Source organism: Silurus meridionalis, chromosome 9 (assembly GCF_014805685.1).
Source record: "Silurus meridionalis isolate SWU-2019-XX chromosome 9, ASM1480568v1, whole genome shotgun sequence".
NCBI classification, from domain to species: Eukaryota; Metazoa; Chordata; class Actinopteri; order Siluriformes; family Siluridae; genus Silurus; species Silurus meridionalis.
In genome coordinates this window covers 5,858,269-5,872,426 of record NC_060892.1, presented here as the reverse complement: position 1 = coordinate 5,872,426, position 14,158 = coordinate 5,858,269, and the positions used below count along the sequence as shown (strand labels likewise).

At 38.4% G+C, this 14,158-nt stretch overlaps 1 protein-coding gene across 1 annotated transcript in view; it reads right to left on the bottom strand.

Annotated features, from left to right (window-relative positions):
- Window positions 1-14,158, bottom strand: part of map1sa (microtubule-associated protein 1Sa) — a 29,532-nt gene that overhangs the window by 8,866 nt on the left and 6,508 nt on the right. Inside the window, exons 2-3 of the mRNA XM_046857520.1 lie at window positions 10,000-10,101; window positions 332-414 (exon numbers count right to left, since the gene is read on the bottom strand). Of these exons, the coding sequence (XP_046713476.1) occupies window positions 332-414; window positions 10,000-10,101 (185 nt within the window). The remainder of the gene's footprint in view (window positions 1-331; window positions 415-9,999; window positions 10,102-14,158) is intronic.

Below are 14,158 nucleotides of genomic sequence, written 5' to 3'. Positions count from 1 at the left end.
TGCGACATCAGGTTCGGCGCTCCTATTGGTTCTTGGTTTGACGCTCGTCATAGGAAAAGTCAAACGGCGGGAAAGAGTCTGAAATATTTTGCTGCTGCTAGAATTTAATCGGAGGAAAAATATGATTGCAAAGCCAACAATCGGCTGGCGATGAACATGTCAAAACAGAGATCAAAGACTAGTTATTAGTTACTGGTAGATTTTCAAAATTTGTTTCAGACAACAAACCGTGGCCATAATCGCACATTGTTCACCTGGATTTAGTTAAGAAATTCTTACAATAATTGAACACATCACACACACACACACACACAGATTAGGGCTGACTGACCTCTAAACACACCAAACTGTGTGATGGGTTCACAACCACCTGGGTCTCCAGAACATCTCCACTGTGCTGCAGCGTCCTCTGGCCTAGATGGAGAAAGAGTAGAGGGAGGCATTGATTAATCTCAATTAAATTCATTACTGAATAAAAAACTATTTAAGAATAACAGAGCATGACATATATACAGTATATGGACAAATGTACCAGGACACCTGCCTTTTCCATTAAAATTTGGTCTTTCCACAAATTTGGAGGCACATGTCTTTAGATATTTAGAATAATATTCCCCCCCCTCACTCAAACTAGGAGACCCAAACCTGTTCCAGCATGAAAATGTCCCTGTGCACAAAACCAGCTCCATGAAGATCTGCTTTACATGGGATAGAGTGGAAGATTTCCTACTATCGTGTTCTGACCTAAACCTTATTAAACACCTTTAGAATAAATGTGAATGCTGACTGCAGCCCAGGTCTCCTCACCTCACCTACATCAGTATCTGACGTTACACCCTCGAGGTTGAATGACCACAGATGTTCACAAGCACACTCCAAAATCTAGTGGAACATCACCTCAGAAAAAAAAAAAAAAAAGAAAAGAAATTCCCTTAATAATGTCTGTTACTGAGAGGCAACCATGCTCTTCATTAACCAAGCAAGAAATACTGATTTTTCTCATGCCGTTACATGCCGTTTTTTACTCCAGCTCTGTGGAATTCTCTAGAACAGCAGCTTCGACGTTGTGTTTGGAAAAGGAAAAACTCCCTTAGATGTTATGAGGAAAAAACCTTGAAAGGAACCAGACTCAAAAAAGGGAACCCAGCCTTATTTGGGTGATATCAAGTGTGAGATTATAAATCGTAGAAAACATTATAAAACACTGAAGTGTGAGATTGTGAGTAATGTCCTTTCTACAGTCTTATACAGTCAGTTGATGTTGTGGAACCAGGAGGTACTGAGCAACTCATAAAATAGTTCAACATTTTAGATCATCATAGATCCAACACCAACTCCTCCATGCCAGAGCCTTTAATCACTCAAAGAGGTCCAATGTCTAAACTCTACATGAAGCGAGATTTAAATGGCGATTGTACGTCTCTAGATGGTTCGGGATGTTTGAGGGGTCGGCATCTACTTATTTGAAGGTCCATAATCTTCATGAGGTGGGACACGACTGGAGCTGGCGCAACCTAAAGATGGCTCATGATGGGAAGGTTTATATTTACGAGCTTATTCTAAGATCATTTCCTTTTAGACCTTACTTATAGTCATTTTACATTTTAGCCCAGACTTCCCAGAACTGGTCAAAAGCGTCAAAAAAACATTTATGATTAGTCATCCAAAATAATTATGCCAAAAAAATAAAAAAAAAATTAAAAATAAAGTCCTTTCAATTTGCCTGCCCCCAGAGTCCTGTCCTTAAAAAATAAACAGTCACCCGTCTCTTTGTTGTTTGCTGTGTGAACAAAAAGTGACCTTGAACTGCCGAACTGCTGAATGTAACCTTGAACATGGCGGCACACATGATAGGAAGGATTTTCTTCCTTCCTCTACACGGACATGTTGCTTTTACATCGGTGTGAATCAGAAACGTGGCTTGTATTTAAGTGAGGAATTAATTTTCTTATAAAACTGTTTAATTTATAATGTCATTCGATCAGCTCTAAGCTACAGCCAGCCTGCTCCATGTCCCACCTACTAAAAAAACCTAACAAAAACAATGCAAATATAATTAAGTCCTATTAATTATGAGCATCATCACGGTTGAATTATTAATGAATTATCTACATCTCTATCAATCAATCCATCCATCTATTGTCCCGGCTATTATAATATAAAATACCAGTCACCTTCTCCTTATGTGGTAAAGATACAGTATTTGTTATATTATAATTATTTGAAATAATGTTAATTAATGTTACAATTGTATGTAAATTGTTTATCGCATTTAAAATTATAAAAAAAATAAAATAAAAAATTTACAAAGTTGTAAAATGGATAAATATTATATTGTACCTTTAAAAAACAGAAAATTACAATTCTGTACATAACTTTGTTTTCAACCTGTAAAATTTGTGTAAATAAAAACTTGTGTATCTTATAAATGTGAAAAATGGAGGCTGGAAATATTTTTTAAATCACAATAATATGTGAGTTAAGGTTTGGCACTAAACCTGCTATTGAGAATAAGTGTGTGTGTGTGATAATTATCCAAACATTTGTTTTCTTTTTTACAGGACAAGTCAGCTTTATTACAGTGTGGGATCAAATGAACCCATATCTGTAGGATGTTATCTGTACCCATGGTAGATTCTCACACTGTTTCTGCTGATCAGGGCGATTTCGGTCTCAGGATGCTTCACTCTGTGCTGACGAAAACAATGGTAGCAAATTTACTATCATCCAAACTAAAACAAGATTAAATCTTTGTTAAGGGGCAAAGTACAATATTATTAAAAGGCTTATATATTAAATATGAATTAATTATGGTTAATGTACATATTTAATATCATGATATTATTCCGATTTGTCAGGTCTTGTTTTTTTGCTCGGTTATTTTACAAATGAGTGAAATGGTTTTCTATTTCGGTTTCTCAGGAGCAATTATATGGTGGCATTACTTTATGGACAAAAGTTTGTGGACACCGGATGTGGAGGTGATAGCTTAGTGGTTAATGCATTGGACTTTGGATTTAACCCCCATGGTTGTATAAATGAGATAAATGTAAGTCGCTAAATAAAGTCTGTCAAATGCCAATAATGGAATGTAAATCATAAGGTTGGTATGTGCTTTTTGAACATCCCATTCCACATTTATGTATGTTGTTATAATAACCTCTACTCTGCGGAGATGTTCCACTAAATTTTGGAGTGTGCTTATGGACATTTGTGCGCTTTCATCTACAAGGGTGTTAATAAAGTCAGGTACGTGAGGTGGCCTTGGGTGCAGTCAGGGTTATAATGTTCAATGGGGTTGAGGTCAGAGCTCTAGAACATAATATTATTGGATGTGATGAAGGGAAAACCCAGTCACGGGTTGTTTTTATGAAGCGGCCAGAACGTTTTTACAGGAGCAACCAAGCTCTAAAGTGTAACAGGACACGCTGACACGTACACAAACACACACAAATATTGAAGTACTGCCAAATGAACGAATGAATAAACAATTAAAAGCCCATATTAGGGAATTTTGATTAGCCATGTGTAGTGCACCAGTGTGTACACTGCTTATGCTGTGAGGCCTTTACACTCACGACTCCGCTCTGACTGAGCATATTTTGCCGTCCGCTTAATATTTCAATCGATAATACCTTTCGGAATTTTCCGACAGGGTCTGACAGTAATTCGATACAATATCAGATTAGAAACATTAAAAACTCAGAGACAAGTTCAACCCAAAGATCTGAGGAGACAGAAGATTCCTTCCCCTGGTTTCGTACACCATACAAAGCTCAGATTCCTTTTACCTTAGTCATCATCGATACATGCACTTTGGCTAAATGCAATGGTGTACCATTTATGCACTTTGCTTGGCCTTGACCTTATTTTAGAGAATCTGTTTCGCATTTATTCAGATTAATTATATTAAAAATAAACAAACAAATATCCTTCACAATTTCTATTGGCCAAATCATGCATTACCACCCAAACAGGCATGGTCAGGCATGGGCACACATGCTTCCCCAAGACAACTGCACATGTTCGGTCTGTTGCTCATACTGTGCTCCAGGACAGCGGGACATAGCTAGTTGTCATTTGGAGTTTTGTGGGAGTGGCTAAATGGAAATCTGACATCCTGGAATGTGCTTGGTCTTAGTTCAGTCTGGCCATCAATAATGCGAGAATGTGTGTGCAGGTTCGTAGGAAAGTGTGTAAATGAAAGACAGAGGGAAACAGATGGTGTGTGTGTGTGTAGTATAGAGAAAGCAATGTCTGACGTTATGCATTCCTTAGCAGCTGTTCGTCTGTTACTCAGCCTCCTGAATGGAAGTGAGTAGGACAGGACACACACACACACCCCAATCTCAACACACATCCAGGATACACTGTGTGTCTGAGAAGGTTACAAGGTTAACAGACTGAAGAAGCTCGAATGCATGGAATAAGCCATCTGTGGAATACTTGAGTGTCAAAACTTATTTTATTTTTCCATCTTTAATAAATTTTTTACATAATCAAAGCTAAAAACTCCAAATAATTTTTTAATTTGCTAAACATTTAATAGTATATAAAAAAGTTTTACCTGAACTTACCTATAAATCCAATAAAAAAAAAAAAATAAATAAAACGGAAAAACACTGAAACTTAAGTTGTACGGAAAAAGGCATTAAGATGTGAAGCGGAATAAAATAAGAATTTACAATCGCTCGACAAGCCACAACTAACTTGGTTCGTTTCCTTTTAGCAGCATTTAACTAAAGTAAAAAGATAACTACTTTAAACTACTTTAAACAGTTTTAGAGATAAAGTAGAGAACATAAGTTATACAAGCCATACACTATTTTTTGTTCTCTGAAATTAGCCTGTAATGCAGCTAGCTGTCTAAAGAGGGTTCGCTATAAACTGGAAACTAGCGTGTTTCTTGTCCAGAATGCTAGCTGTGGCTTCTGCGTGGTTTAAAGTAGCATTATGAGTTCAATCATTCCCATTTTCAGGTGTTTATATTCTACAGATGTCCTGGTTACACTACATTAGACATAACTTCAGCTGACAAATGTATCATTTGCCCATTCCTGATAATGCTCCATTTGAGACACAGCCCTACGTTTAATGGCATATCTAACCACAGAGGGCGAATTCAATCAGCTGATCTTATGATACTCTCAGCTGTTAGTTAGAAGAACCCTGTTCTTTTACACTTCCAAGGCAGTCATATGAGTTTAGTCCCAAATAACACACACACACACACACACACACACACACACACACACACACACACACACACACACACAGTGTCTGTGAAGAGATCTGTGTGACAAAGTGTTGCAACATTTCACAATCAGGTGAGATGAGAGCAGCAGTTTCCCTGCAGCCTGCTAACTATGCAAACCAAATGATTTCATTTCTCCATGGATGGTGAAACACATGATTTAATGCACGTCATCTTTTTAAAACTATTTCACATTTCTATGCGTCGATGCCTGAACCAGAAATCGCTTGAGGTCCTTTCATCAAGAAAGGCTTTGTTTTGTTTTTTTTACATTTATACCACACTGCCTTTAAATCTTGCTCAATCCTCATCCCAATATTCTATACCACAACTCTACCAAAATGGATTAAATCATCCAGTGTAAATATTATATGTATAATTATATGGTTACATTTAATGGAAGGAGTCTTTAGTGTCAGTTACGTTAGAATGCAAGCAAACTCCTTGTGATTAAGAGAATGGATGTGGGGAAGTGGTGCCTCAGTGGTCAAAAGTTTGTAATGGAAGATCATCAGTTTAAATCCTGGCACTGTCCCAGGCTGCCGCTGCTGGGCCCTTAAGCAAGGCCCTCAACTCAAACCTAGTAGTTGTATGAAATGGTTTTAAAAAGTGTTGACACGAGCTCTGTTTACAAGAAAATACTTTATCTAAGTTTACATGCCATCACCTTCAAAATAGTCCCCTTGCAAAGCAATACAGCGTTCCCAGCGTTCCTGCCACTTCTGGAAGATGTCAGAGAGGTCTTCTTTTCGGAAGAGTGTCAAGCACCTTCTGCGATTCGTACTGGATCGCCGCAACGGTGACAAAACGGTGTCTGGCGAGTAGGGTGGGTGGAAGTGAGATTGCGTGTATTGTTGAGGGTCTTCCCGATCTCTCGTTGTCTTCCAGGGATGTTCATGAAGCTCGTGTACCACTCAAATGTCAAAAGTAAAGCTTTGACCAGTTTCATGCAGAATTTCACATGTGCTCCTTGTTTTTACTCCGCAGACGTGTGGTAACACACGTGGTTGGAATAGCACCAGTTAGCACCACTGGTAGCAAATGAGATCATTATAAGGGTGTCTGCCAAATACCGTAAATGTGGACGTTCCGCCTGCATGAGTAATGCTGACTGTAAATGAGTAATTATGTGACCCAAGTAATCTGATCTTAGGTGGAAAGTACAGGTGAGAACTAGATGTATGTCCCAAGAGATGTATTGACCCTTATAAACCACTTAAAGTTCTTTTAGAGGTGAACTGGGAGGTATATGACCACATTTCATTTGCAGTGTGAATGCAAATGGGTCTTAATGCATCCCAGACAGAAGAAAAGCGAACCGCTCATCTGTGTCATTGCTCTGGCTGAAAAATAGGTAATTGATAAAGCTGATGTTCTAGCAGCAGAGAAGAAAGCAGCTGTTTTTTCGTTATTTCTTTAAACTACTGTCACACAAGACTTTCAGCATGTGACATTTTTCGAGATAATTTCAGCGGTATGACAATGTTAAATTATTAAATTTGTTCATGTACCATTTGTTCAAACAAGGAGCAATTTTTTTAATGTTGATTTCATATTATGTTAAAGTTGTATAAAACCGGACGCTGTGATTCGCCAAAATCAGTGTTTCGTCATCTTGTCATTTCTGAAGAAGTCATGCTGCGATATATTGATCGGTCACTCGTCTTCATGTGATACGAATTCTCACTTTGTTGTACTGTGTGTGTGTGTGTGTGTGTGTGTGTGTGTGTGTGTGTGTGTGTGTGTGTGTTTTTCCGGTCTCAGCTGTACACATGGGAATGGGAGTCAATGAAATGAGAAGTGTAGTGTGATCATGGTGAGTCTCATTTCTAAGTTTCACTAGCAGACCATGCAATCAAAAAATAGGAAATGATCCGTACAGGACATTTCTGGCTGAAACCTGACACAATATACGGGGATGACTCTCTTCCTCCAGCACAAACGGTGTATAAAAAACTATCACAAGTAACCAGTGAAAAACAAAAAATGCCAGGTCTAACTGGACAGGCAGTTGGTCAGATCAGTAGAGGCAGATATTATACCAGGGGCCTAGAATGTTTCGCTGAATGTCGGCTCATGCACTTTGCCTTGGGTTTCATTTCGTATGTGTAATTGAACGAATTGCGTTTATTCTCTGTAACAATCTCTTTCCTTTAGAAGCTGAAGTAGCTGATAAACAGTCATCTTAGAGAATTTAAGTCGTGTGCCATGTGTTCGAAATCCAGCATTAGATGGTGATTTAAAGGTGGGGAAGTACAGCTGCACCATCAGCTGCTCATATCTTTACTTCCTTTCTTTTCTCCATGTCCATTCTTATCTTTCAAACCACATCCCATAGATCCCAATCTTTCAATCCACTACACCCATTTTTTCCCCAAGGGTTGGGTGATACGACTATAATATACATAGCAAGACTAATTTGGTATCTTGGAGTTGACGTGTGTGTGTGTGTGTGTGTGTGTGTGTGTGTGTGTGTGTGCGCGCCTCTGACGTTTGACCTGCCGCTCACTCGGACTGTCTACAGGAAATGCGAATCATTCATCACGCTGAAAACAACCAGGCATAAAACAACAGTTCACCTGTGTTCTGAGCTGCACGACATCGGGAGAAAAGATTCACCGATGGTGATTTTTAAACACACGACGATGCCAAAAGATAAACTCGAGAGAGAAATTGTTGTGAAAGGAAGGAGGAAGACAGTGAACCATGACTTTCTTGGTAGGCTACTATTTAAATACAAGCCGTGTAACAGACACTGTCTTTCGTTAAAGCCTGTGTAAAGTTCATTAGTTTCAGTGTAGACACCTGCAGCTTATAGACAGGTGCGGCTTATTTATGTTCAAAATAAAAATTTTTGTCAAATTCAGTGGGTGCGGCTTATATTTGGGTGCACTTAATAGTCCGGAAATTACGGTACATATCAAATATCGGCGATATCGTCACTTAAAAAAAAAAATAAAATCAAGTATAGAACATCTAATAATTATATATAAATTAATCGGCTTTTACCGATGCAAATGTTAAAAAATTATGCATTGCGATACAAATGCCAACTGGTATCTGATGCATTTTTTTTGTTTTTATATCGATGCATCACATCGTTAACTTTTATGGTGATGGATGGATGGATGGATGGATGGATGGATGGATGGATGGAGTTAAAGATTTTTGTCCTAAAACCTTAAAAGTTTTTTTTTTTTTTTTAAGTATTAAAAAAATTTTCTTTTTTAATAAACAGGTTATTACAAGTGTGTAACTAAATATTACAGAAATGCAACTTGGTATTGTGATAGATTTTTGATGCATCATCTATTACTAAACCCACTCCAGGGCTACATCAGGAAAGCAGAATACTCTACTATCTAAAATGTAGGCATTGCATCAACTGTGAGTGATGACTAAAGAACAGTGTAAAAAATAATAATTTTCCTTACGGCTAGTAAAGGTAATAACCATTTCAACATCTACTGTCAAGTCAAATGCCATAATTATGTTTGATACAAACAAGACATAACAGTTTGTTCTGATGTTTCATAAAAAGGAGTCACAATCATCATTGTGCCCTGGCTTGAAATAAAACTTCAGGCTTGCGAAACGGCTGCAATACATTCCTTTGAAAAATGCTCAAGTCCTGGTGAGTTCGTACCTGTAAAGCTATTTGATAAAGCCAGATCCATGTAAGTATGAAACATCCGAGTGACCTGTTATAGAGCTCCGACAAAACCCTCTTATACTTTTTGGGATGAATTGGAATGCCGACTGCACCTATATGCCTCCTCACCTTGCCTACATCAGGTCCTGACTTTACTAACAGCCTTGTGGTGGGATAAGCACAAATACACTTCGAAATCTAGTGGAACGTCCCAGAAAAATAGAGGTTATTATACCCGAAAACGGGGTCTAAATGTTAAATGTAATGTCCAAATATATACACATAAATAAGAAAACAATCACGATTGTTGTTTAGACTTCCGAAGCAAAGAACAGTGGTGCAAAACATTATGGATATAATACTTTGACAGATCACTTGTCTAATGTACTGGTGTGTGTGTGTAGATACGGCATGTTGATTTAATCACCAGGAGAATCTAATGCTTGTTTGTTGTTATGATAGCTTTCATTGTCTCCTCCTCAACAATTAAGACTCCAGAAATGAATAATGTGTGCATGTAAATATTTCTAGTTTCTAACATCATAATCTCCTCCAAAAGCCTGGTGGTTAGTGTAAAACCCTGTGTACACACACACACACACACACACACACACACACACACACAGGTTTCTACTGTGCCATATAAACATGTCTGAGTGGTGCAGGGAAACATTAATCATCATTAGAATTATCTCTAAATATGACTCATCTGCATATTTTCTCTTTAACATGACACCATTTTTGACCATCGTAGGGCAAATGGTTAAAAAAAAAAAAAATAAAAAATCAGCTAACCGATGAAACAATGATAACATGTCTAACCTTATCAAAGTCAAACACATGAATATATTGTGGTTCGGATTAAAGTGAAACTCAATACATTCTGCGTTCACCTTGAGAAAGGACCAGGCTAAAAAAGTTACTAATAAAAATCATGAAAAATAGGGCAGAGCTTCCAGAAAGTCATATAATGTTAAAGCATCCAAATACTTCATATGATGTCTGGCTCAAACAGTGGGGGAAAAAAGTTATTTTTTAAAGTGATAACTCTACATGAAAATAAGCAAAGCTTGTTATACGTTTCAGCTCATACCTTTGAGCTCCTCGGAGAAGAATGCAGAGTGTCTGGAGACGAAGAGCTTGAGCTGCTCGTCTAAATTGCAGGAGGACGGGTCCACGTCCCAGGAGCGGATACCTACATCCAGAGCAGAGAAATGACAGTGACAGATTTGTTAGAGCGCATTAAGCCTACTGGGGTCAATTATTCATGCTCAGAGTTCACGTTCCCAGAGACTGCAGCAGTCGCATGCAGAAACACCAAATATAGAACCGACGTTTCCCCGAACGGAGCAGAAGGACGGCTGCTACAAGCTTTTAGAGCCTCATATTAATGGGTGAAGATGTGGGGTGGCAACAATAACTCCCAGCTGTCGATGGGTTTTAAATAAATGATTCAGAGGGTTTTATATGTAATAAACACTTACACAGTATAGACAAAATTAATGAACCACCTGACTTTTTTTTACATCATATGTGGTTCTTCCACAAACTGTTACCACAAAGTTCGACCCAAACCTGTTTCAGCATGACTGTGCTCCTGTGCACAAAGCCAGCTCCATGAAGATGATTCACATGGGTTGGCGTGGAAGTTCTTAAGTGGCCTTCTATAGAGCCCTGACCTCAAGCCTATTGAACACCTTTGGGATTAATTGAAATCCTGACTGCACACCAGGTCTCTCACCTCACCTACATCAGTAACACCCTTGTGGCTGAATGAATCTCACACAAATCTCCACAAACACACACCAAGATCTAGTGGAACCTTTTTCCAAAAGAGTGGAGGATACTTTAACAGCAAATGGGAACTAAATGTGGAATGGGATGTTCAAGGTGTCCACAAACTTTTGTTATAATATACTGTATATCATATAGTGTAGCTTCTGGATACGCTAAGAATATTTATTAAACATGAACATATTTGTCGGCGAATCGTCTCCAATCACACAGAATTCAAAGAATTAAGAGTCCGAGAAACTAAATTAAATCTGTTTCATTGATGAATACTGATAATGAAGATATTCCAGAATTTGCACAAAAAATCTCTTGGGGGATTTTTATTTTCTGTAGGAAAAAGGTACAATCCTTCAACTGGATAAAATTAGCTCCAGGACGCTGTGTGTTGGACGTCTCTATATCCTGCCAGACCGTGGCCTTTGGCTCTCAGCATGGGATAATGAAATGTAATTGTCAGTGTGACCTCAGAGTGCAGAGTAATTACACCGGCGGTGTAGCGGGTGGAGCAAGCAGCAGTATCAACAGGCTTTTATCCTCCACAGTAAACATTTCTCCTCTGAATAAAGCAGGAGCTGTATCAATGAGACAACCAGAGGGTCTCAAAGCACAAAGTGCGTCATTATAACCACCGATCTGCTCTTAAAACACTTTGTGTGAGACTGGGAATCTGTTCACCATGAGGGGAAGAAAATATTTATAATTCATTCCCATCGTCGCATCAACGTGTAATTCGGAAAAACAGCTTTGCTGTGCTTTAATCAAATATATATAGTCAAATGTTTTTCTGAGGTAAACATGTTTATTTCATCCCCAGCATCATATTTAATCAAACAGAAGTGAAGCAACAAAATGTTCAGAGACATCATACCAGGTATCACACGCTGTTTTTACCATATGAATGATTATTGTTCAATAAACCGGAAGGTTGTAATATCTGAGACAGAAATCGTATCCTTATTTATGAAGACACAATGCGTTCACTCAATATCAGTTCTCGAGTTGTCTGTGCTAGACCTTCCTCAGTCACTACTCGCATCCTGATCACATATCTCTCTCCCTATCACCCCTCTACTAACCTTCTCTTCTTTTCATGCTCTTTGTACTACTGACCAGTGTTCCTGTCCCTTTCTTCTTTTCGGATCCGGCTGATTCATCTCGAAACCCTATCTCCGGATGGAGTTCTCTCCAACTGAAGACCACTCAAAGCAGCTGAGGATGGTTCCTCACGAACAGCCTGAAGATCGGTGACGTTTCTGAACAACTCGTCAACTACGAGGATGAATTTGAACTGTAATTAATATCAACAGTCTGCTTTAATAGCTTAGGACCCCAATTTGTATGAAGAGTTCTGTATTTAAGTGTCCATCACTGAACAGTACATCTCAACAATGATGGAACTATAACGAATGGCCATTAGTCGCCACCCAGATGAAGATGAGTTGCCTTTATTACAAGGTCATCAGGAAAAAGCTTAGTTTATAGGACTGTGGTGAGACCTGCGATGTTGTATGGTTTAGAGACTGTGGCATTGAGTAAAAGACAAAGGAGGTGGAGCTGGAGGTAGCAGAGCTGAAGATGTTGAGGTTTTCGTTGGGAGTGACGATGGACAGGATTAGAAATGTGTTTATTAGAGGGACAGCGCATGTGGGACATTTTGGAGACAAGGTGAGGGAGGCGAGATTAAGATGGTGTGGACATGTTCAGAGGAGAGACATGGGGTATTTCAGTAGGAGAATGCTGAGGATGGAGCCGCCAGAAAGGAGGAAAAGCGGTGGATTTTTATTTAAATTTCGCCACATTGGAATGTAAAACTTGGGCTATCAGCAGTCAATTAAAGTTTAGTCATATTGCCTCTGATACGACTCAGAATCTGCCCCACCTAAATTGATACTCAGCAGCCGCTACTGCTCAATTATGATTTGAGACTGTGTTTTGAGGATTGTCATTTAGCCTATTAAAATAAAAATATTATGTAAACATAGTTGAAATGCATTACATTACAATCAATTTTTAGTTCTTGGGTTGGACAGGTTTCCGACGTACTGGTAACTCAGTTGAGATGGTTTAAGATGAGTTGGGCTGAAGAGTAAAGGAAAAGCAGCCAACAAGCACTCAACACCTCTGAGAACTGCTTAAGATTGTAGGACAATCAGTGTAGGTGACTAGCTCATGAGACTGACTGAAACTTGCTGTCATTAAAGCCAACATCATGTTATTAGAGGTTTTACATGCTTTTTAAAGAAAGATTTATGTTGTGCAGTCTAGAGCTGAAACAATTCCTCGAGTGACAAGTAATTCGAATTCAAAAAAGCATCGAGGCAAATAATCTTTTGGTTAGTCCATTTAACTACACACGGAGCACTGTCTATTATTACTATTATTATTACTATTATTATCTATTATTACTATTATTACAGACTATTATTACTGACGCACCACCCGCTAAACTCTGGAGCGCTCTGTACGGGTAACACAGAAGACGCTGCAGAATGAAAAATGGAAGAACGGGAAGAAAATAGCGAGGGGCGAGGAGAAGATTTAGGCCAAAGAAAACGCCAGAAAGTATCTAAAGTTTGGTATCATAGAAACAAAGAAAACACCATATAGTGCTTTTACCCTTTTTTTTTTTTTTTTTAAATTATTTTTTATAAGTTTTATTAAAAGATTTGATTAATTTATGATTTTTTTTATTTATATATTTGTATTTTGCTGTAATATAGCAATTAAATGCACTAAATGGGTTTAGTTTTCACAGATTTGTGTGCAATTTTAGCAATAACATTTATTTTTTTCTAAAAAGGAAACAAATTACTTAATTAATTTTAAGAGACCCGTCTTATTTTCGCTTGTATTGCTCTTATAAAAAAAAAAAAAAAAGGAGGTGGGCGATCAGGGCCAGTAAAGCCTTCACTGCTGGCCTAATCACTTTCAGAGGCACTGACCTACATTTACAACCTAAATTCTCATATTTGTTCAACGAAATGGTCTAAATTTATTCCCAACAGTTTATTATTCTCTTCATATCGTAGCATTTCTCTTGGCTGCACTGCTTCCAGTATGTGTATGTGGATGTTAGATATTTTTTTGTCCAATCAGATTTCAGTCTCTATGTGCTGCCATGTCAATCTAATCTGTCCATTGCCTTTAAAGTCCGTACTGCTGGCTCTTTGGCCATAGAGAAATTTTGCAACAGGTCTGTTTCTTTAACCAATTAGATTTCATATTCGCCTCACAGGGCAGCTAGCTGGCCCAGAATAGTGTCAGCATTTCCCCGTCCTCTGATTGGTTGGTCAGAGGGAAACTGTTACAGCCAAGTTCGCCTGGCAAAACACATGTGCAGCTCTGCACACATAAATACATCTGATTTAGACTTTATGCCTATGGGGGAAGAAAAATTGATTTGGTCTTAGACACACAAATACATTTTCAAGAAAAGCGAGACATCGTGAGGAGGTCGG